This window comes from Daktulosphaira vitifoliae, unplaced genomic scaffold (genome assembly GCF_025091365.1).
Source record: "Daktulosphaira vitifoliae isolate Bord-2020 unplaced genomic scaffold, ASM2509136v1 Scaffold_2, whole genome shotgun sequence".
Taxonomy (NCBI): Eukaryota; Metazoa; Arthropoda; class Insecta; order Hemiptera; family Phylloxeridae; genus Daktulosphaira; species Daktulosphaira vitifoliae.
This window is the reverse complement of record NW_026099573.1, coordinates 35,321,321-35,338,415: the sequence shown is the minus strand read 5'-3', so window position 1 is coordinate 35,338,415 and position 17,095 is coordinate 35,321,321. Positions and strand designations below refer to the sequence as shown.

Here is a 17,095-nt window from a genome sequence, read left to right as displayed (position 1 = left end):
GGAAGTCACGCAGGTGATGCTGGAGATCTAGTTTCCATAGATATAACTTAATTTACAGCCCCGAAATCTCCAGTATCTCTTGATAATATAACTGTAAATACAGATCCTTCCAAATGGATAATAAACGAAAGAACAACTTTCAAGAGACATCGATCAGATCATACCCGAAAATTTTTCTATATAAGGTATTAATTCCTAGTAAGTGGATATCGGTCATTGACAAAACTTGCATTCAACAGAAAACTAAAAACAGGAAAACTGCACAGAAAATATTTATGTTATTTTTCGAGTAAAAAAGCAATTTTTTGCATGCAGTGCCGTTTATTTGATAAAGGTAATTCAAAATTTGGTACAGATGAATATGATGATTGGAATAATGTACACAGCAACCTAACCTTCCATGAAAATTCTTCAGAGCATGTTCAAAGCTCTAGCACTTTCTTAAACAGAATTAAGTTAAAAATCGAATAGATAAAAGGCTCCAACTACAAATTCAAAACGAAATGAATTATTGGCGAAATGTACTTCAGCGAGTTGTAGCGGTAGTAAAAAAACTTGGTAGTTGAGAACTACCATTTAGAGGGAAGAATGAGCAATTTGGGTCAAATAAGAATGGGAATTTTATGTGCTTGAAGCTTATTGCGAAATTCGACACTTTTATGTTTAATCATATAGCTACTTATGGAAACCCGAGTCGGGGTAAGACATCCTATCTGTCTTCTACAATTTGTGAAGAGTTTATTTACTTGATTTCAAAAAAGTATTAAATGTGATTATTGACGAAGTAAATCGTAGCAAGTATTTTCCTATTGTTGTTGATTCAACACCCGATATCAGTCACGAGGATGAATTGTCGTTTGTAATAAGATTCGTAAAACGAGAAATTCAAGAAGATACGCCAGCTGAAGTTGAACGATTTTTAAAATTTATACCCAATGTTGGACATAAAGCAAAAGACATACTAAATGCAGTTACAAGAACACTCGAAGAATTTTGTTTGAATTTACAGGATTGCCGCGGTCATTCTTATTATACCGCCGCAAACATGTCTGGATGTTACTCAGGATTAAAAACAAGGATACAAAACCTAAATCCATTAGCAATTTTTGTACCATGTGGAGGACATAGTCTAAACCTCGTTGGATTGTCCGTTGTCGATTCTATCAAAGAAGCGGCATTTTTTTTGATTATTTAGAAGCCATCTATGATTTTTTTGCAAAATCTACTTGTCGTTGGCAATTGATGAAACAGAAATTAAAACCAAATCAGAAGGTAGTGAAAAGAGCTACTGGAACTAGGTGGTCTAGTCGTTAAAATGCATGTTCTTCTTTCAAAAATAGTTGAAAAGAATTTATGAAAACATTTAATGACATAGAAAATAATAATTCTGAAAAACCCATAAATCGTAGAAAAGCTGCAGGTTTAAAAAACAACTTAAGTACATTTGAGTTGGTCTTTATGGCCGTATTTTGGACTTCTGTGTTAGAACGATTCAATAAAGTAAGCACATTTTTACAATCAACATCAGCTAACTTATACCATGTTGTTGCTTTATAAAAATCTTTAATTGATTATGTGAGTGAAATAAGAACTGATGAAATGTGTCCAAAAATTCATTGATGAAGCAAAAAAAATTAGAAATGAAGAATATCAATTGGACAAAAAACGTCGTCTTACGCGATCCCTTTTATGCAATGAACTAGACGAATGTAGTTCTAAATTAAAAATCGTTTATTTTGTGTTTGAAACACTACTTACCTATAATACTCTTAAATTACAATAAAATAATTAAATTAACAAGACTTCAGACCATACTTTCATTGCAATTTGTACATTATGCGATATCTGGTTTATTTTGACGGGTGTTTTTTTTATATTTACACAATGATTATGAAGTTATAATTATTATTATTAGAAAGAGACAGTAAAGAAATGGGATATGAGTATTTAAGATGAAATGATCGGGAGACTTTGCTATTGTGGATTCAAGATTATTGAGATCTATTGAGTCATCTGCTGATTGATTCAAATAATGAATGAAATTATTTTCTGTTAACGGTTCAGGCTGATATTTTGAAATTTTATTAGTTATATTAGAATTCATGTAAACTAAAGGATTCTCGGGAACAAAATCTTGGGAGAAAACAGAAATAATGTTTTGAGATGGTAATAATACTGAAGTTTCGGTACTCACAGTACAAGACTTATCCACTGTTATTTTACCAATGGTATTAATAGAAAAGAGGTTCTGTACATTATTACATTTGAGTGTCATATGAGTTTCTGTAGGAGTCACATATAACCAAGAGTTTTGAGTTTCTAATTTATGATATATGGGAATGAACAATTTACGATACTTAAGATTACNATTTTGAGTTTCTAATTTATTATATATGGGAATGAACAATTTACAATACTAAAGATTACAATTGACAATTGGATAATTAGGTTTAAAATATAGATTTACGTCACAATTTTTAGTTTTTGAATGACGATATAAAGCTTTAGAGTACTTACACAATTTAAAATCACTTAATTCAAAACAATTTGAAAGTTGAAGGTCTGATAAAGAAAAATAATAATCATTATTTCTACTTAAAGCTAAATACTTAGATTCGGTTACAATAAAAATAAAATTTTGATTTCCTTGTGGTATAGGCAAGGATATGGGGTGAAATAAATTAAAATCTAAATTAGACAATAAAGGGATTTTTAAATTAAAAATCAAAGTATAATTAATATATAATGCATCAATAGTAGTTATCTTGNGTAATATATAATTCATCAATAGTAGTTATCTTGAACAAATCAATTAGATTTGTAGAATAGATAGAAACTGGGAGTTCAAGGGTTGATGGTAAATTAAGACGGATTTCTTTCAATTCATTAAGTAGGATATTAGAAGGAAGGATACTAGAATGTAATCGACCACTTAGAGCTGAGTTAACTATAGCAAGGAGGTTCTGAGTTTCCCAACTGTATTGGCTAAGTAGTATAGTTATGGTGGCTGTATGTTAAGCTAGAGTAGAAATGAATTCGACTAAATTGATTTTATCAGCATTCGTTTGACTTTGCGATAGTAGTTTCTGTATATTTCGGGACATATTTTGTTGTGTTTGATCTAGATGTAGTGAATTGTATGTGTGATGAACTACGGATTTCATAATGTGTATTTGTTCTTTGGATAGTCGTAGAATTTTTTCTTTATTTTCCTGAAGTTCGCTGATTTTAGTATAAAAATATTCAGCATCCTGTTTGGAACATATACCGAATAAAACATTTGCTATTCTACCAACGAAATTTGCTAGACCTCTGTTTTGTCGGGAGTAATGAGAACTGCTATTCCCCTTCAGATTTAACATAGATGAAAGAGTGATATGATTGAATTCTGTTTCATTTAAATAAGGTAATGTAATTTGAACAAATTGGGTACAGACTGTATCTATTTTTATATCTTTTGAATTTTCTAATGCATCCCGACAGTGACGCACGGTTTGATTGTAATAACCTAAGATTAAAGAATGACGTTGCTGGTAGTTCTTTAAACCCAGGTAGGAAATAAGTTGTCAGGTATTCTGGGAGATTCTGAGGGGACCATAGGATTCGTAATATTTTATTTTATTTTTTTAATTATTTTTGTATTTATCACTATTTTCTTTCAGCTCTTACTGGACTATTTTTTTTCAATGATACATCAAAAGATCATAAATAGTATCTTACTAAAGACATTACACTTATAAATGGAAAATTTTAACTTCGTTTTAATAGATATTAATATTAATAAATAAAATTATAGCTCCTATAAATTTTACTTATTTCATAAATAGTTTCCTATTAAACAATGTGGTGACAATTTGTTATCTTGACTTCATTATCGCAAGAAATCTGCAGTAAAAGGCTTAAGCTTCTTGGATTTATTTACAACACTTCCGAAAATTTTAAACTTGTTTTGCCCCTTAAAGCTTTCTATTGCTCTCCTGTACTCCCTATTCTTGAGTAATGCTCTATACTCTGGGACACAATGACCGCTAATGCAAAAGCGACGATCGAAAGTATTCAGTAAATGTTTTTGCGCTTATGTTCTCACAGGTTTAATATCCCTTGCCCTTCTCATGACTATTTTCCTGTTCTCCAAACACTTGATATTAATTCTCTATCTAAAAGTAGACATATTAATCTTAATTTTCTCTCGTAGCACTTACGTGGTAAAATTGATTCTTTTGAGTTACTTTCCTGAATATGATTTAAAGTCCCTCTACGTTCAACACGTATATATTCATTATTTCCCATTACTCCAATTCTGTTCTTTCTAATTCTGCTATGATGATATGAAAAAGAGGTGGAAAGACTATTTTGAAAAATTATTGAATGAGGAGTACCCAAAAGAGACATTAGAAGATATCTCGTGGAATGAAGGACTGGTAGATTTAATTAGTGAGAAAGAGATATGGGAGGCTGTGGCATCAATGAAAATGAATAAAGCAGTAGGACTAGAAGAAGTGCCAGTAGAAGTATGGAAAATATTAGGCGGTGTTGGCATAAAGTGGTTGAAGGAACTTTTAAATAAAATCTTATTAGAAGGGAAAATACCAAATGAATGGAAGTATAGTATTATGGTGCCGATATTTAAAGGTAGAGGTGACTTACAGTAGTGTGAAAATTATAGAGGCATAAAGCTTATGAGTCATAGTATGAAAATTTGAGAAAAGGTAATAGATAGGAGAATAAGAAATGAGATATCAGTATCTAAAGCCAGTTTGGATTTATACCTGTTAAGTCAACAATGGAGCCAGTATTTTGTGTGAGGCAACTAAAAGAAAAGTTTAGTAAAAGAAGAAAAAGCTGTGTATGGTATTTATAGATTTGGAGAAAGCGCATGGCAGAGTATCGAAAGAGGTTTTAAAGTGAGCATTAATGAGTAAAGGAGTCTTGAAGAGGTACATTAATATAATAGAAGATATGTATGATGGTACATGTACCAGGGTAAAAAGCGTAGGAGGAGTAACAGACGGTTTTCGGTTAAGAGTTACAGCACCAAGGTTCTGTTTAAACCCTTTTTCTCTATAGTGATGGATAAAATTACAAGATAAATACAAGGAAAGGTGCATATTATTTGCTGACGATATAGTGTTAACAGGAGAAAATAGGGAACATTAATCAAAGGATAGAAATGCGAAGATCAACTATTGGAGGAGAGGGATTAAGAATAAGTAGGAGTAAAACAGAGTATATAGTAGTGGCGTCTCGTGGATGATGTTGGTGGGGGTGCGACTTTAAATATAATACCGCTAGTTATAGGGTAACGTCACAAATTCAAAGGTGGACCGTTTATGATTTTTTGTTATGTCTACTTATTTATTTTATCACGCCAAAGAACCTTTTTCTGACACTGCGGTGTCAACCACTCATTATTTTATTGCTGACCGCTAGATAAGGCGATAAAAGAGAAATATAATTAAAATCGATTTGTTTATCAGTATTGATCCCTTCCAAAAAGACTGGCCCTTATCGTTTTGAAATTGCCGTTAGATCGGTGTTGACTTTTCTCTATTATTTCTTCTGTCATTGACCGTGCTAGGGTGCACACATTTGTTGTTTTATTGACACTCTTTTTTCAAAGATGGAGTAGAGCCGCCAACGGCGAACGGCCAGGTCTTTTCGACGAAGCATCCAGACCATCGGATGGGTCTCTTCGGAGACCGGGTATCGTTTTCTTTTTTATATTATATTTATGTAATGAGCTATATTTTGTTAATTATTTTATTGTAAATTAACTTAATTTTGTTTATATGTGGAGAGCACGTGTTTCCCTTTTCTTCTAGCCAACGCTAAGGAGCGAGTGTCCAGACCGCTCCTGGTGTTCTTCATTAATTTCCGATTAACATTAACGGATGTGTTCCAATACCGTCCCTGATGTTTGTAATATTATTTGTTTGTTTTGTTTAAATATTTTATTTTATTTGTATTGCCTTTATTTGTAGACATGGTTTTTGATGCATTCGCATTTTTGTCCATGTTTAACTTAATTTTCTTTTTTTAACAATTAAATTAAATTTCCTTATTAATTTCAATTGTAATATTTATTTTATTGCGCGAGTAACTTGATTACTCGCGTGTATTTCATTCCTATTCCTTAATCTAGACACGGGCTACGGTATGTTTTACATATCAACCACATACAACTTTGATTGTCATAATTGTGTTCTATAAACCACGAGGCATTATAGTAATTTATACATATAACGACATATTAACTTAGATTATACTTTTAATTAACTTAAAATTAAATTCCACCTATGGTCCGGTAATCATATCTGATAGGTGTGACACCTCGCCTAGGTGGTGGCGACCCTTGCTACTCTAGCTAGTCGTTATGCAAGTGGCAAACCACGTTGTTGTTACAGGCCGAAATAATATAAAAGCCCGCTTGCAATATATATGTATGTACGTATAAATGAATACACTTAAAAACGAAAAATATTACCTATATAAATAAATGTATTATTATTATTTTTTTTTTTTCAAAAATAAATTAAATTACAAAATAAAACTTGTGGGTTTTAGTGAATTTTTTAATAAATTTGTGTAAAAAAAATATATATATATATATGAGTTCGGGCGGCGGCGACAGTATATACGTTGGTAGTGAAAGAAATAACAGTAAAAATTAATAACCGATAATTGTATTAAATACAACAGACAAGTTTTATTTCTTGTTTATTATTATTATTTTATTTTATTTTAGATTTGATTTTCTTGATGTTGTTTGATTTTTGAAGTTTTTCTGAATTTTGAGTTCAATGTTTTTCTTGAGATTCTGGAGTTTCTGATGTTATTTGACTATTGTTTGCGTACTTAGTAACTTTTATGATAAAAATTAAAATTATTCTTTTTCGGCACCAGTCTCTTCGGTATCGCACCGCTGCCACCAAAATTAATGTTAAGAGAGTAACAAATAGAATAAAATAAAACAGTATTGCCGAATTAATAATTAATTAGTTTATTTAAAAACGTAATAGTAATCGCACAATAGTTGTCAAATGACTCACGATGCACTGAATTACAACAGTCGCAGTCGGCCCACTTTCCGGTTTTGCAACACCGAAAAATACCTTATAAACACATTCTTATAGGCCGACCTCGATTACAATTCAATTTATGATTATCTGTTATTATAATTGTAGAACAATAATAAAACTAAGTTAAGTATTCATAACATATTTAAGGAAGAACCAAAAAGTTGAGCTTAACATTTAAAATGTTAATTAATTTGTATGGCTACGTCGCGGTACTATTTTAAACGTAAACGTTTAATCTGATAAAAGAAAAAAATTTTAATGAAATTTCACTTTTTGTCATATCGTTAGACAATAAGAAAGGGTTTCTATTAAAGAAAAATAAGGTTAAGGTTTTTAGCACTAAAAGGATAAAAAAAAAATAATTAAACTACATACTATTGTAGTTTTTTTTAAACATATTTAATAGTTTTTTAGAATATGAGTTGTCTTATACAAATTTGATCACATTATATAAGAGATGAACATTGAAAATGATTTATTATTCATAAATTGATAAAAACTTGTAACTAAATAAATCAAAAGTAAAATTATCAAAATAACATTTATTTTTCAATTAATTGATCAAATGATATAAGAATCACTCTGTATTTTAGATAATCTCAAATTAATAAACGAATTATATTAACAAAAACATAATATTTATTGACGTATGTTTTACATTTATTTACGTTTCCATATTTTGAATGATTATTAATTTTCAATTAATTTTGTTACCATCTATTACTTGTTTGATATTTAAATGTCTGAAAATTATATTTAATAATATTAAAAAAATATTATTTATAACCTTATTAACACCTAATAAAGTATTTTACGTTTTTTTTTTGCATATTTGTTGATTTATTACAGTGTTTAACTCTTTTTCTTCTTCAAGTAAAGGTTTTAACTTCTTTTTTAAAAGCTTTGCAACGTCTGGTTCTTTCATATTATAAAATGAATTTCTAGACTGAAATTTTAAAAATATATTCTACTAATTTTTAACAGGATTTTTATTAACATTACAATTTTTTTTTTTTAATCAATAGGGTATTATAATTTTGATTCTCTTTAATTGTTTAAAAGTCCTAAACAAGCTTGTATTTACTATACACAAATTCCTATCTTGTCCCAATTACTTCTCAAAATATAGTAAATACTATGATTCCTACTAATAAAATATTTGTTTTATAATAAAATTTCTTTTTCAATATTCGTACATTTCAAACTTTTCAGAAAATAATTTTTTGTTAATTATGACTAAATGAATACAAAGAATTTTTTCCTAAGTCAATAATATACTTTTCTTTACAAATTTTTTGCATTGATTTCAAATCTGCAATTATATTTTTTTTGTGATGCCTACTGTCTAGGTATTCACGTGCGTGTTGTCGTACAGCAGTCACCGTGCTCGACTGACACTCCGGGTTAGCCTTGGGTGTCAAAAGGCTGTTGTTATAAGAAGGGAATAAGGGAACACCTAGGTATGAGGTGCAGACGAAGTGCAAGACACAATTACTCTGAAATGATGTGGAAGAGAGTAGATTGGTTAAAAAGGAAAAAACTAAAACTTTACTTTAAGCAGTAAGCTGGACAGTGACAAACGAGTACTGAGACTGATGAATGACACAAGGCACTGGAGTCGACTGATTAAGATGGTCAGGTATTTTGGGTTTTTATAATAATTTGAACTATTGCCCAATTTGGCAATGAATATTATTTGTTAATTTATCAGTCTCAGGGAGCGGATGTGCTGTCTGTATTTTATAATAATAATTATCATAATAATGGTAACGTGATACCATCACATCCACCCATGTATTTTTGATGCCACATCCCCGTGGTAAATGAACAGTTAAAATGAAAAAATAATAGAATATTTTATGTTATAAAACAAAATAATTTAATTTAACTAATTTAATTAACATTTTTTTTTCTATTTATTTTTGATCCGCTTACTCTTTTACATTTGGTGTATGATTTGGGTGTGGAACGATCAATATCTTTCTGTTTTTCTTTTGTATTTCTTGATGTTTTGATCAATGATCAGGCTGTATAAATTGTTTTTAATCTTGCTTTGTTTTCAGGGGGGATTTGCTTAGAATAAGGCTTGTTGGTTGGTAAGAAGTTTTGCAAGGCTTGGAGTTCTATTATGTTACTTCTTATTTTTGTTAAATACGACTGTCCAATGACTTCTGACAAATCTTATTTGACGTAAATATAATCATCGGGCTTTTTATTTCTTCTGNCATAGTAAATATAATCATCGGGCTTTTTATTTCTTCTGCTTGAATTAGTTGTGCGAATGCTATCGCTGTTATGTCCATGCACAATAGTCTCAACGCTTTGGTTTTTGTCATCATTGTCTCTGCCGTAGTACGGGTTTAGTCGTCTAATGTGTATGGTGTCCTTCACGACATTTTTATTTAGGATTAGTTCTATTTCATAGTTTACGTCATTTATTTTATTAATTATTTTAAATGGACCACGATATTGGTGGCCTAATTTTGCACATTGATCTTTTATTATAAAGGGAAATTTGACTAAGACTAATTGACCTGGTTTGTATTCTAAGTGTTTGTATAATAAATCATAGTTGATTTTCTGTGTTTTTTGAGTTTTTGCTATGTCTTGTAGTTTCATTCTAACATTATGTAAGTTTTCCAGAGCTTTCTTTAAGTCATATGACAAAGGTTGAGGGATTATTTTGTTGTCTATAGGCTTTGCAGCATGAAATCCATGCATTAGATAGAATGGCGAAATTCCAATTGTAGACTGCGGAGTAGTGTTGTAGCTAAAAGTGACAGCTGGTAAGTAGTGTTACCATCTATTCTGATTGTTGTCTTTCATATAATGTCGTACAGCTGTACATAACTTCTCATTTGTTCGTTCTACAAATCCTTGAGATTGAGGCGAGTAGGCTGAACTGAACTTCTGTTTGATGCCTAAGTTGTCACAAATTTGTGCCAGTTCCTTATTTTTGAAGTGAGTTCCTCGGTCACTTGTTATAGATCGAGAGCAGCCCCGTTTGAAGATTAATTCGAAAAATAATTTTATAACAGACTCGCCGTCTGCAGAGTGAACTGCTTTGGTGAAAATATACTTGATCGTGTTACAAGCTGCTACTATTACATGTTTCTTTCCATTACTATTGCATAGTGGCCCGAGAAAGTCAATAGTTACCCTAGACAACGGAGTTCCATCTATGACTGGGATAGGCCGTAATAATCCTGTAGGTTTCCATGTGGCCCTCTTGTTGATTTGACATGAGTGGCATTATTTGATGTAGGCTGCCGTATTTTCAAAAGAGAAGGCCAATAATATTTTTGATGTAGCTTATGTATAGTCCGTGATTACCTGCGTGTCCTGACGTTAGACTTTCGTGGTATGCTTTTAATATTCTAGTAGTAACTTTCTTGGGAACTTTAATCGTTTTGGGGCGCGGAAAGTCCGTTATGGCTCTTATGTTGCAGTCCAACGATTTTATGCCGTCGCGTGTTATCCGAAAGCCTAATATGTCTATTTTATCAGAGAATAATGTGCATTTAGTTGTTTTTATTTTGAGTCCAATTTTTTCAAGAATTTTAAGTACTTTTTCGAGATTTTCCATGGCTTCTGGAAAACTCTTTCCAAAACATGCTAGGTCATCTATATCAATCACAAGTGATTTATATAAAAGTGTGACGTAAAAAATTGACCTATCATTAATAGTATTATTTAAAACGATAAGTTAATTAATGGCTCTGGCATAATTGACACTTTGTGTCATCTGCTTACTTTTTTCTGGATCTGCAGACATTTTCTTTTTGGCCGTATTTCTCACAAATTTGGCATCTGTTTATGGCGTTTTTATAAAATCATCCTTAACATGTCCGTTTGAGCTATAGGTTCAAATTCCAACCTTATTTAATACTCCAAATCTTCCCACTTGATTTGGCCGAAGGTGTTGTTTTTCAGATTTTTAAAGAAGTGTAAAGCCGTACCTTCCAAAAAGACTGGCAAAAATTTTTTTCATCGGTCCATTTATTTATGATGCTGGCCATCTTGTATCGCTTAAGAAATAGGTCTAAGCTTTAGTGAATTTCTCCCTTCGACTGACCTGGCTTAAAGAATGACTTCCTACGATTTTTGTTGTCATCAATAGCCATGTTTTTGGTGTGAAATACAGTAAAAGACTCGTTAAGATCTACAAAGAAATTTTCCAGCAACCACTGATCTTTTATATACCTAACCAAGCGGTCTCTCTTTTGCTCTAGATTGCCGACAGTGGTTAGTTTTCTTTTGTTTGGTTCAGATATGGCTTCATGAGTATTCAGCATAAGTTCCTTTATGTATCAACTTGTATGGAAACATTGTACTTTTCACTACCAAGCCTCTTTCAGTTGCCAAATCAATAAGTTCATTATCATTACTTATGCATGTAAGCTAAAGCTTCCTATAACTAGTCTGAATGAGACTTCTTTCCCAAATTGAATTCTTCTCCTTGATATTGTGTTTAGCACGGTTATTACATCTTCGTATTAAAGGTCCTTCTCTTCTTGTTGTTTATCTTCTTAATATATCGACAAAGTTAGAACTAATATTCTAGGTTTTACATCCTTGAAGTCCTTTACTGTTGGTATTAAGCTCTAATATACCACGATACCTGTACCATATGGCGTTGATCGTAACTTCCCATAGAAAACTGTCGTGACTTAAATATATATTGATCCTAACTCACTACATCTAATTTCCTGTAAATTTACCATTCTATATATTTCAATTTCAAATACTAGTCCTTGTACAGTATCCTGTCTTAAAAAAGTGCGAAGGTTCCATGTTTCAAATAATAAAGCATTTTTCCAATTCCCAGTCGCTATTTCATAATCTCTACTTATCCGAGCCCAATTAGTAACTACCTGGGCTCGGGGCAACGGGTTCGACAAACCCGTAGTATAAATTACCTAGTATCCCCCAGAGGGTACACTATGTTAATAATTCTAAATATCATAATTACTCTAAAAAATTACTAAAAATACTTAAGAAACATCAAATTTATAAAGTAGTTATTCATAATTTGAAAACTTAATAATATAAGTGAAATAGTTGACTTTTTTGAAAAAGATAATATAAAAAGTGTAATACTTAAATTTTTTTCCTTAATTTTAATTATTCTATTAAATAGAGTTTCTGCTAAAAAAAACTTTTCCTGTTTAAAAAGAATTATAACATACTTAAGAAATAGAATTCCTAAAGAACTTTTAAACATTTTAGCTACTATATCTATAAAAATATTACATCAGCTACTAAAAAACGTTACAGTTTTGCTACTCAAAAAGATAGAGTAATTGAAATAATTTTTATAAGATATTAATAAATAAAATTATAGCTCCTATAAATTTTACTTATTTCATAAATAGTTTCCTATTAAACAATGTGGTGACAATTTGTTATCTTGACTTCATTATCGCAAGAAATCTGCAGTAAAAGGCTTAAGCTTCTTGGATTTATTTACAACACTTCCGAAAATTTTAAACTTGTTTTGCCCCTTAAAGCTTTCTATTGCTCTCCTGTACTCCCTATTCTTGAGTAATGCTCTATACTCTGGGACACAATGACCGCTAATGCAAAAGCGACGATCGAAAGTATTCAGTAAATGTTTTTGCGCTTATGTTCTCACAGGTTTAATATCCCTTGCCCTTCTCATGACTATTTTCCTGTTCTCCAAACACTTGATATTAATTCTCTATCTAAAAGTAGACATATTAATCTTAATTTTCTCTCGTAGCACTTACGTGGTAAAATTGATTCTTTTGAGTTACTTTCCTGAATATGATTTAAAGTCCCTCTACGTTCAACACGTATATATTCATTATTTCCCATTACTCCAATTCTGTTCTTTCTAATTCTGCTATGATGATATGAAAAAGAGGTGGAAAGACTATTTTGAAAAATTATTGAATGAGGAGTACCCAAAAGAGACATTAGAAGATATCTCGTGGAATGAAGGACTGGTAGATTTAATTAGTGAGAAAGAGATATGGGAGGCTGTGGCATCAATGAAAATGAATAAAGCAGTAGGACTAGAAGAAGTGCCAGTAGAAGTATGGAAAATATTAGGCGGTGTTGGCATAAAGTGGTTGAAGGAACTTTTAAATAAAATCTTATTAGAAGGGAAAATACCAAATGAATGGAAGTATAGTATTATGGTGCCGATATTTAAAGGTAGAGGTGACTTACAGTAGTGTGAAAATTATAGAGGCATAAAGCTTATGAGTCATAGTATGAAAATTTGAGAAAAGGTAATAGATAGGAGAATAAGAAATGAGATATCAGTATCTAAAGCCAGTTTGGATTTATACCTGTTAAGTCAACAATGGAGCCAGTATTTTGTGTGAGGCAACTAAAAGAAAAGTTTAGTAAAAGAAGAAAAAGCTGTGTATGGTATTTATAGATTTGGAGAAAGCGCATGGCAGAGTATCGAAAGAGGTTTTAAAGTGAGCATTAATGAGTAAAGGAGTCTTGAAGAGGTACATTAATATAATAGAAGATATGTATGATGGTACATGTACCAGGGTAAAAAGCGTAGGAGGAGTAACAGACGGTTTTCGGTTAAGAGTTACAGCACCAAGGTTCTGTTTAAACCCTTTTTCTCTATAGTGATGGATAAAATTACAAGATAAATACAAGGAAAGGTGCATATTATTTGCTGACGATATAGTGTTAACAGGAGAAAATAGGGAACATTAATCAAAGGATAGAAATGCGAAGATCAACTATTGGAGGAGAGGGATTAAGAATAAGTAGGAGTAAAACAGAGTATATAGTAGTGGCGTCTCGTGGATGATGTTGGTGGGGGTGCGACTTTAAATATAATACCGCTAGTTATAGGGTAACGTCACAAATTCAAAGGTGGACCGTTTATGATTTTTTGTTATGTCTACTTATTTATTTTATCACGCCAAAGAACCTTTTTCTGACACTGCGGTGTCAACCACTCATTATTTTATTGCTGACCGCTAGATAAGGCGATAAAAGAGAAATATAATTAAAATCGATTTGTTTATCAGTATTGATCCCTTCCAAAAAGACTGGCCCTTATCGTTTTGAAATTGCCGTTAGATCGGTGTTGACTTTTCTCTATTATTTCTTCTGTCATTGACCGTGCTAGGGTGCACACATTTGTTGTTTTATTGACACTCTTTTTTCAAAGATGGAGTAGAGCCGCCAACGGCGAACGGCCAGGTCTTTTCGACGAAGCATCCAGACCATCGGATGGGTCTCTTCGGAGACCGGGTATCGTTTTCTTTTTTATATTATATTTATGTAATGAGCTATATTTTGTTAATTATTTTATTGTAAATTAACTTAATTTTGTTTATATGTGGAGAGCACGTGTTTCCCTTTTCTTCTAGCCAACGCTAAGGAGCGAGTGTCCAGACCGCTCCTGGTGTTCTTCATTAATTTCCGATTAACATTAACGGATGTGTTCCAATACCGTCCCTGATGTTTGTAATATTATTTGTTTGTTTTGTTTAAATATTTTATTTTATTTGTATTGCCTTTATTTGTAGACATGGTTTTTGATGCATTCGCATTTTTGTCCATGTTTAACTTAATTTTCTTTTTTTAACAATTAAATTAAATTTCCTTATTAATTTCAATTGTAATATTTATTTTATTGCGCGAGTAACTTGATTACTCGCGTGTATTTCATTCCTATTCCTTAATCTAGACACGGGCTACGGTATGTTTTACATATCAACCACATACAACTTTGATTGTCATAATTGTGTTCTATAAACCACGAGGCATTATAGTAATTTATACATATAACGACATATTAACTTAGATTATACTTTTAATTAACTTAAAATTAAATTCCACCTATGGTCCGGTAATCATATCTGATAGGTGTGACACCTCGCCTAGGTGGTGGCGACCCTTGCTACTCTAGCTAGTCGTTATGCAAGTGGCAAACCACGTTGTTGTTACAGGCCGAAATAATATAAAAGCCCGCTTGCAATAGGTATAAAGAATTGTCAAATTAAATATCATAAAATAAAACACAATACACATATTATTATTCTAAAGGTCGCAGTAGACAATAGGAATGAAATTAATAATAATAGCCATCATACTATTATAGCAAACGATAACGACGAGCGTGCGATTCTAAAAATAAATTACCTGATATAGTAATATACTAATATTTTACTGTATGGACGACGCTGCCGGTCGTCCAAATGCCATACATAAAATTGCAGCTTAACCGTACCTGCACGCTTACAATTAAGTGCCTCATTTATAATATACTATAAAGCTCGTGTGTGCAAGCGTACCCGCATATACTGAGGGAAACAATTTAATGTTCGCACAAGACAAATGTATTATAACTATTTTACTATTTAAAAATTTGCATTTTTAATAAAAACGTAGAATTAAGAATATATAATTAATTTTCTTCTTTTAATTAATTTGAGAGGAGAGGTGTAAAGTTTTAAGTATTTATGATCAGTTATGCAAAATACAATTGTTTTAACAAGGACGTAAGACAGAGGTGTGAGGAGAAAAGAATCTGGTGTATTATGCGATAAGAGAATTACAATGAGACTGAAAGCTAAATTCTATAAGATTAATTAGTAAGTTTTTAAATAAAAATAAAATTATATAGATTAAGATTTATTTAAGTTATGCTTATTTAAGTGTTTTAAACAAATGTGAGTTCCTCAATTGAATTTATTAAATAATAAATGGTTCACCTGCAAAAGTCGTGAATTATTTGATTCTGTAGTTGCCTTTATGGCTATCAATCGAAATCCTTTGTTAACAATAGCAGGATCAATATTCAGTCGTTCTCCCATATAATTTAATGTAAGATTAGGTAATTTATGTTCATGGATGTTATCAATGCTCTAAATAAAGATACAATGTATGTATGACATATAAATATAAATTAATTATTATTATTTACTTGTTTAACGAATAAAGACCTAGTGCTTCTACCGTTTTCATTCATAATAATATCATAAAATTAAATTTTTAATTTTATGAATACACTATCTGTATAGCAATCAACGAATTTAATTTGTATAATGAAATATTTTTAAATAAGAATAATAAGTGACTTTTATGTTACCATAGTAGTTAACACTTTCTAGTCCACAAAGAAATTTATATTTAAAACATAATTTGAGCAAGTAAAAAACATTAAACTCGAATTCTAACGTATAGATGTATTATGAAGAGTTAAAATTTCAATCATTCTGAATACTGAAAAAATAAAAAAGTGACTAACTATATAAAAAACTAAAAAAAAATGTATTATATATACAGTCTGCTTTATAATTAACACCATAATTTTTAAATTATATAAATTTTTTTTTTATAGTTTGTATTAATATATAAAATGTATATTTTTATGTGCTTGCGAATTAAATCTTTAAGAGATGTTCTATGAGGAAACAAATAACTTTTTTAATTAAAACTCTATATTTATATATTTATTAATATAGTCCCAGAAACCATAGTGCAAACAATGTAATAAAAACATGTAAAAATACATTAATCTTAAGATTAAGTTACTAATTACACACTTAAGATATTAAATATGAAATATAACAATAGAACTTACGGAATATCAGTATAAAATTGACTAAGTTTTGTGAATGACTATATGAAACGGTAGATAGTGACGAATATTATTAACTGGAACATTAAAACTTATTTTTTTCGAAATTTCAGCACATTTTATGTATTATTCTACAGTATTAAACATTGAAATAGGTGTTGAGAAAAGGACAAAAGAAAACGCTATCTTTTCATGATTACTAAAATTTGGAGATATGTAACTTTTTCCATGAAAAATGAAAATTACTTATGCTTTTGAATGAGTGATTATTAATAATTACCTTATCAAATTTCTTATCATTTTATTAATACCAAGTTTGTAAATATAATAGATCTTATACTTAGTATAATATAAATCTTGACTCATGATAAATAAATTCTAATTTTTATTAGAATAAATATCTTTAAAGAGATAAAAATACTTAAATAAT

General features: G+C 30.6%; 1 protein-coding gene across 1 annotated transcript; it reads right to left on the bottom strand.

The window, feature by feature from the left end:
• Positions 1-7,725: 7,725 nt before the first annotated feature.
• On the bottom strand, positions 7,726-16,120 carry LOC126899837 (uncharacterized). Its single transcript, XM_050675068.1, has 4 exons — positions 16,009-16,120; positions 15,797-15,949; positions 7,895-8,025; positions 7,726-7,822 (listed from the first exon to the last, which is right to left on the bottom strand). Exons 1-4 carry the CDS (start codon positions 16,051-16,053, stop codon positions 7,777-7,779), a joined length of 375 nt encoding a protein of 124 aa, XP_050531025.1. The 5' UTR covers positions 16,054-16,120; the 3' UTR covers positions 7,726-7,776.
• Positions 16,121-17,095: the final 975 nt, after the last annotated feature.

Bases quoted from the DNA above. Each gene is read 5' to 3' on its own strand.
- LOC126899837 (XM_050675068.1), bottom strand. From the start codon at position 16,053: ATGAATGAAAACGGTAGAAGCACTAGGTCTTTATTCGTTAAACAA. The intron at 8,026-15,796 runs GTGAACCATTTA...TTAAAATTTCAG, and splicing joins ATAATTCACGACTTTTGCAG to TCTAGAAATTCATTTTATAA. The intron at 7,823-7,894 runs GTAAAATACTTT...TATAATTTTCAG, and splicing joins CAAATATGCAAAAAAAAAAC to ACATTTAAATATCAAACAAG.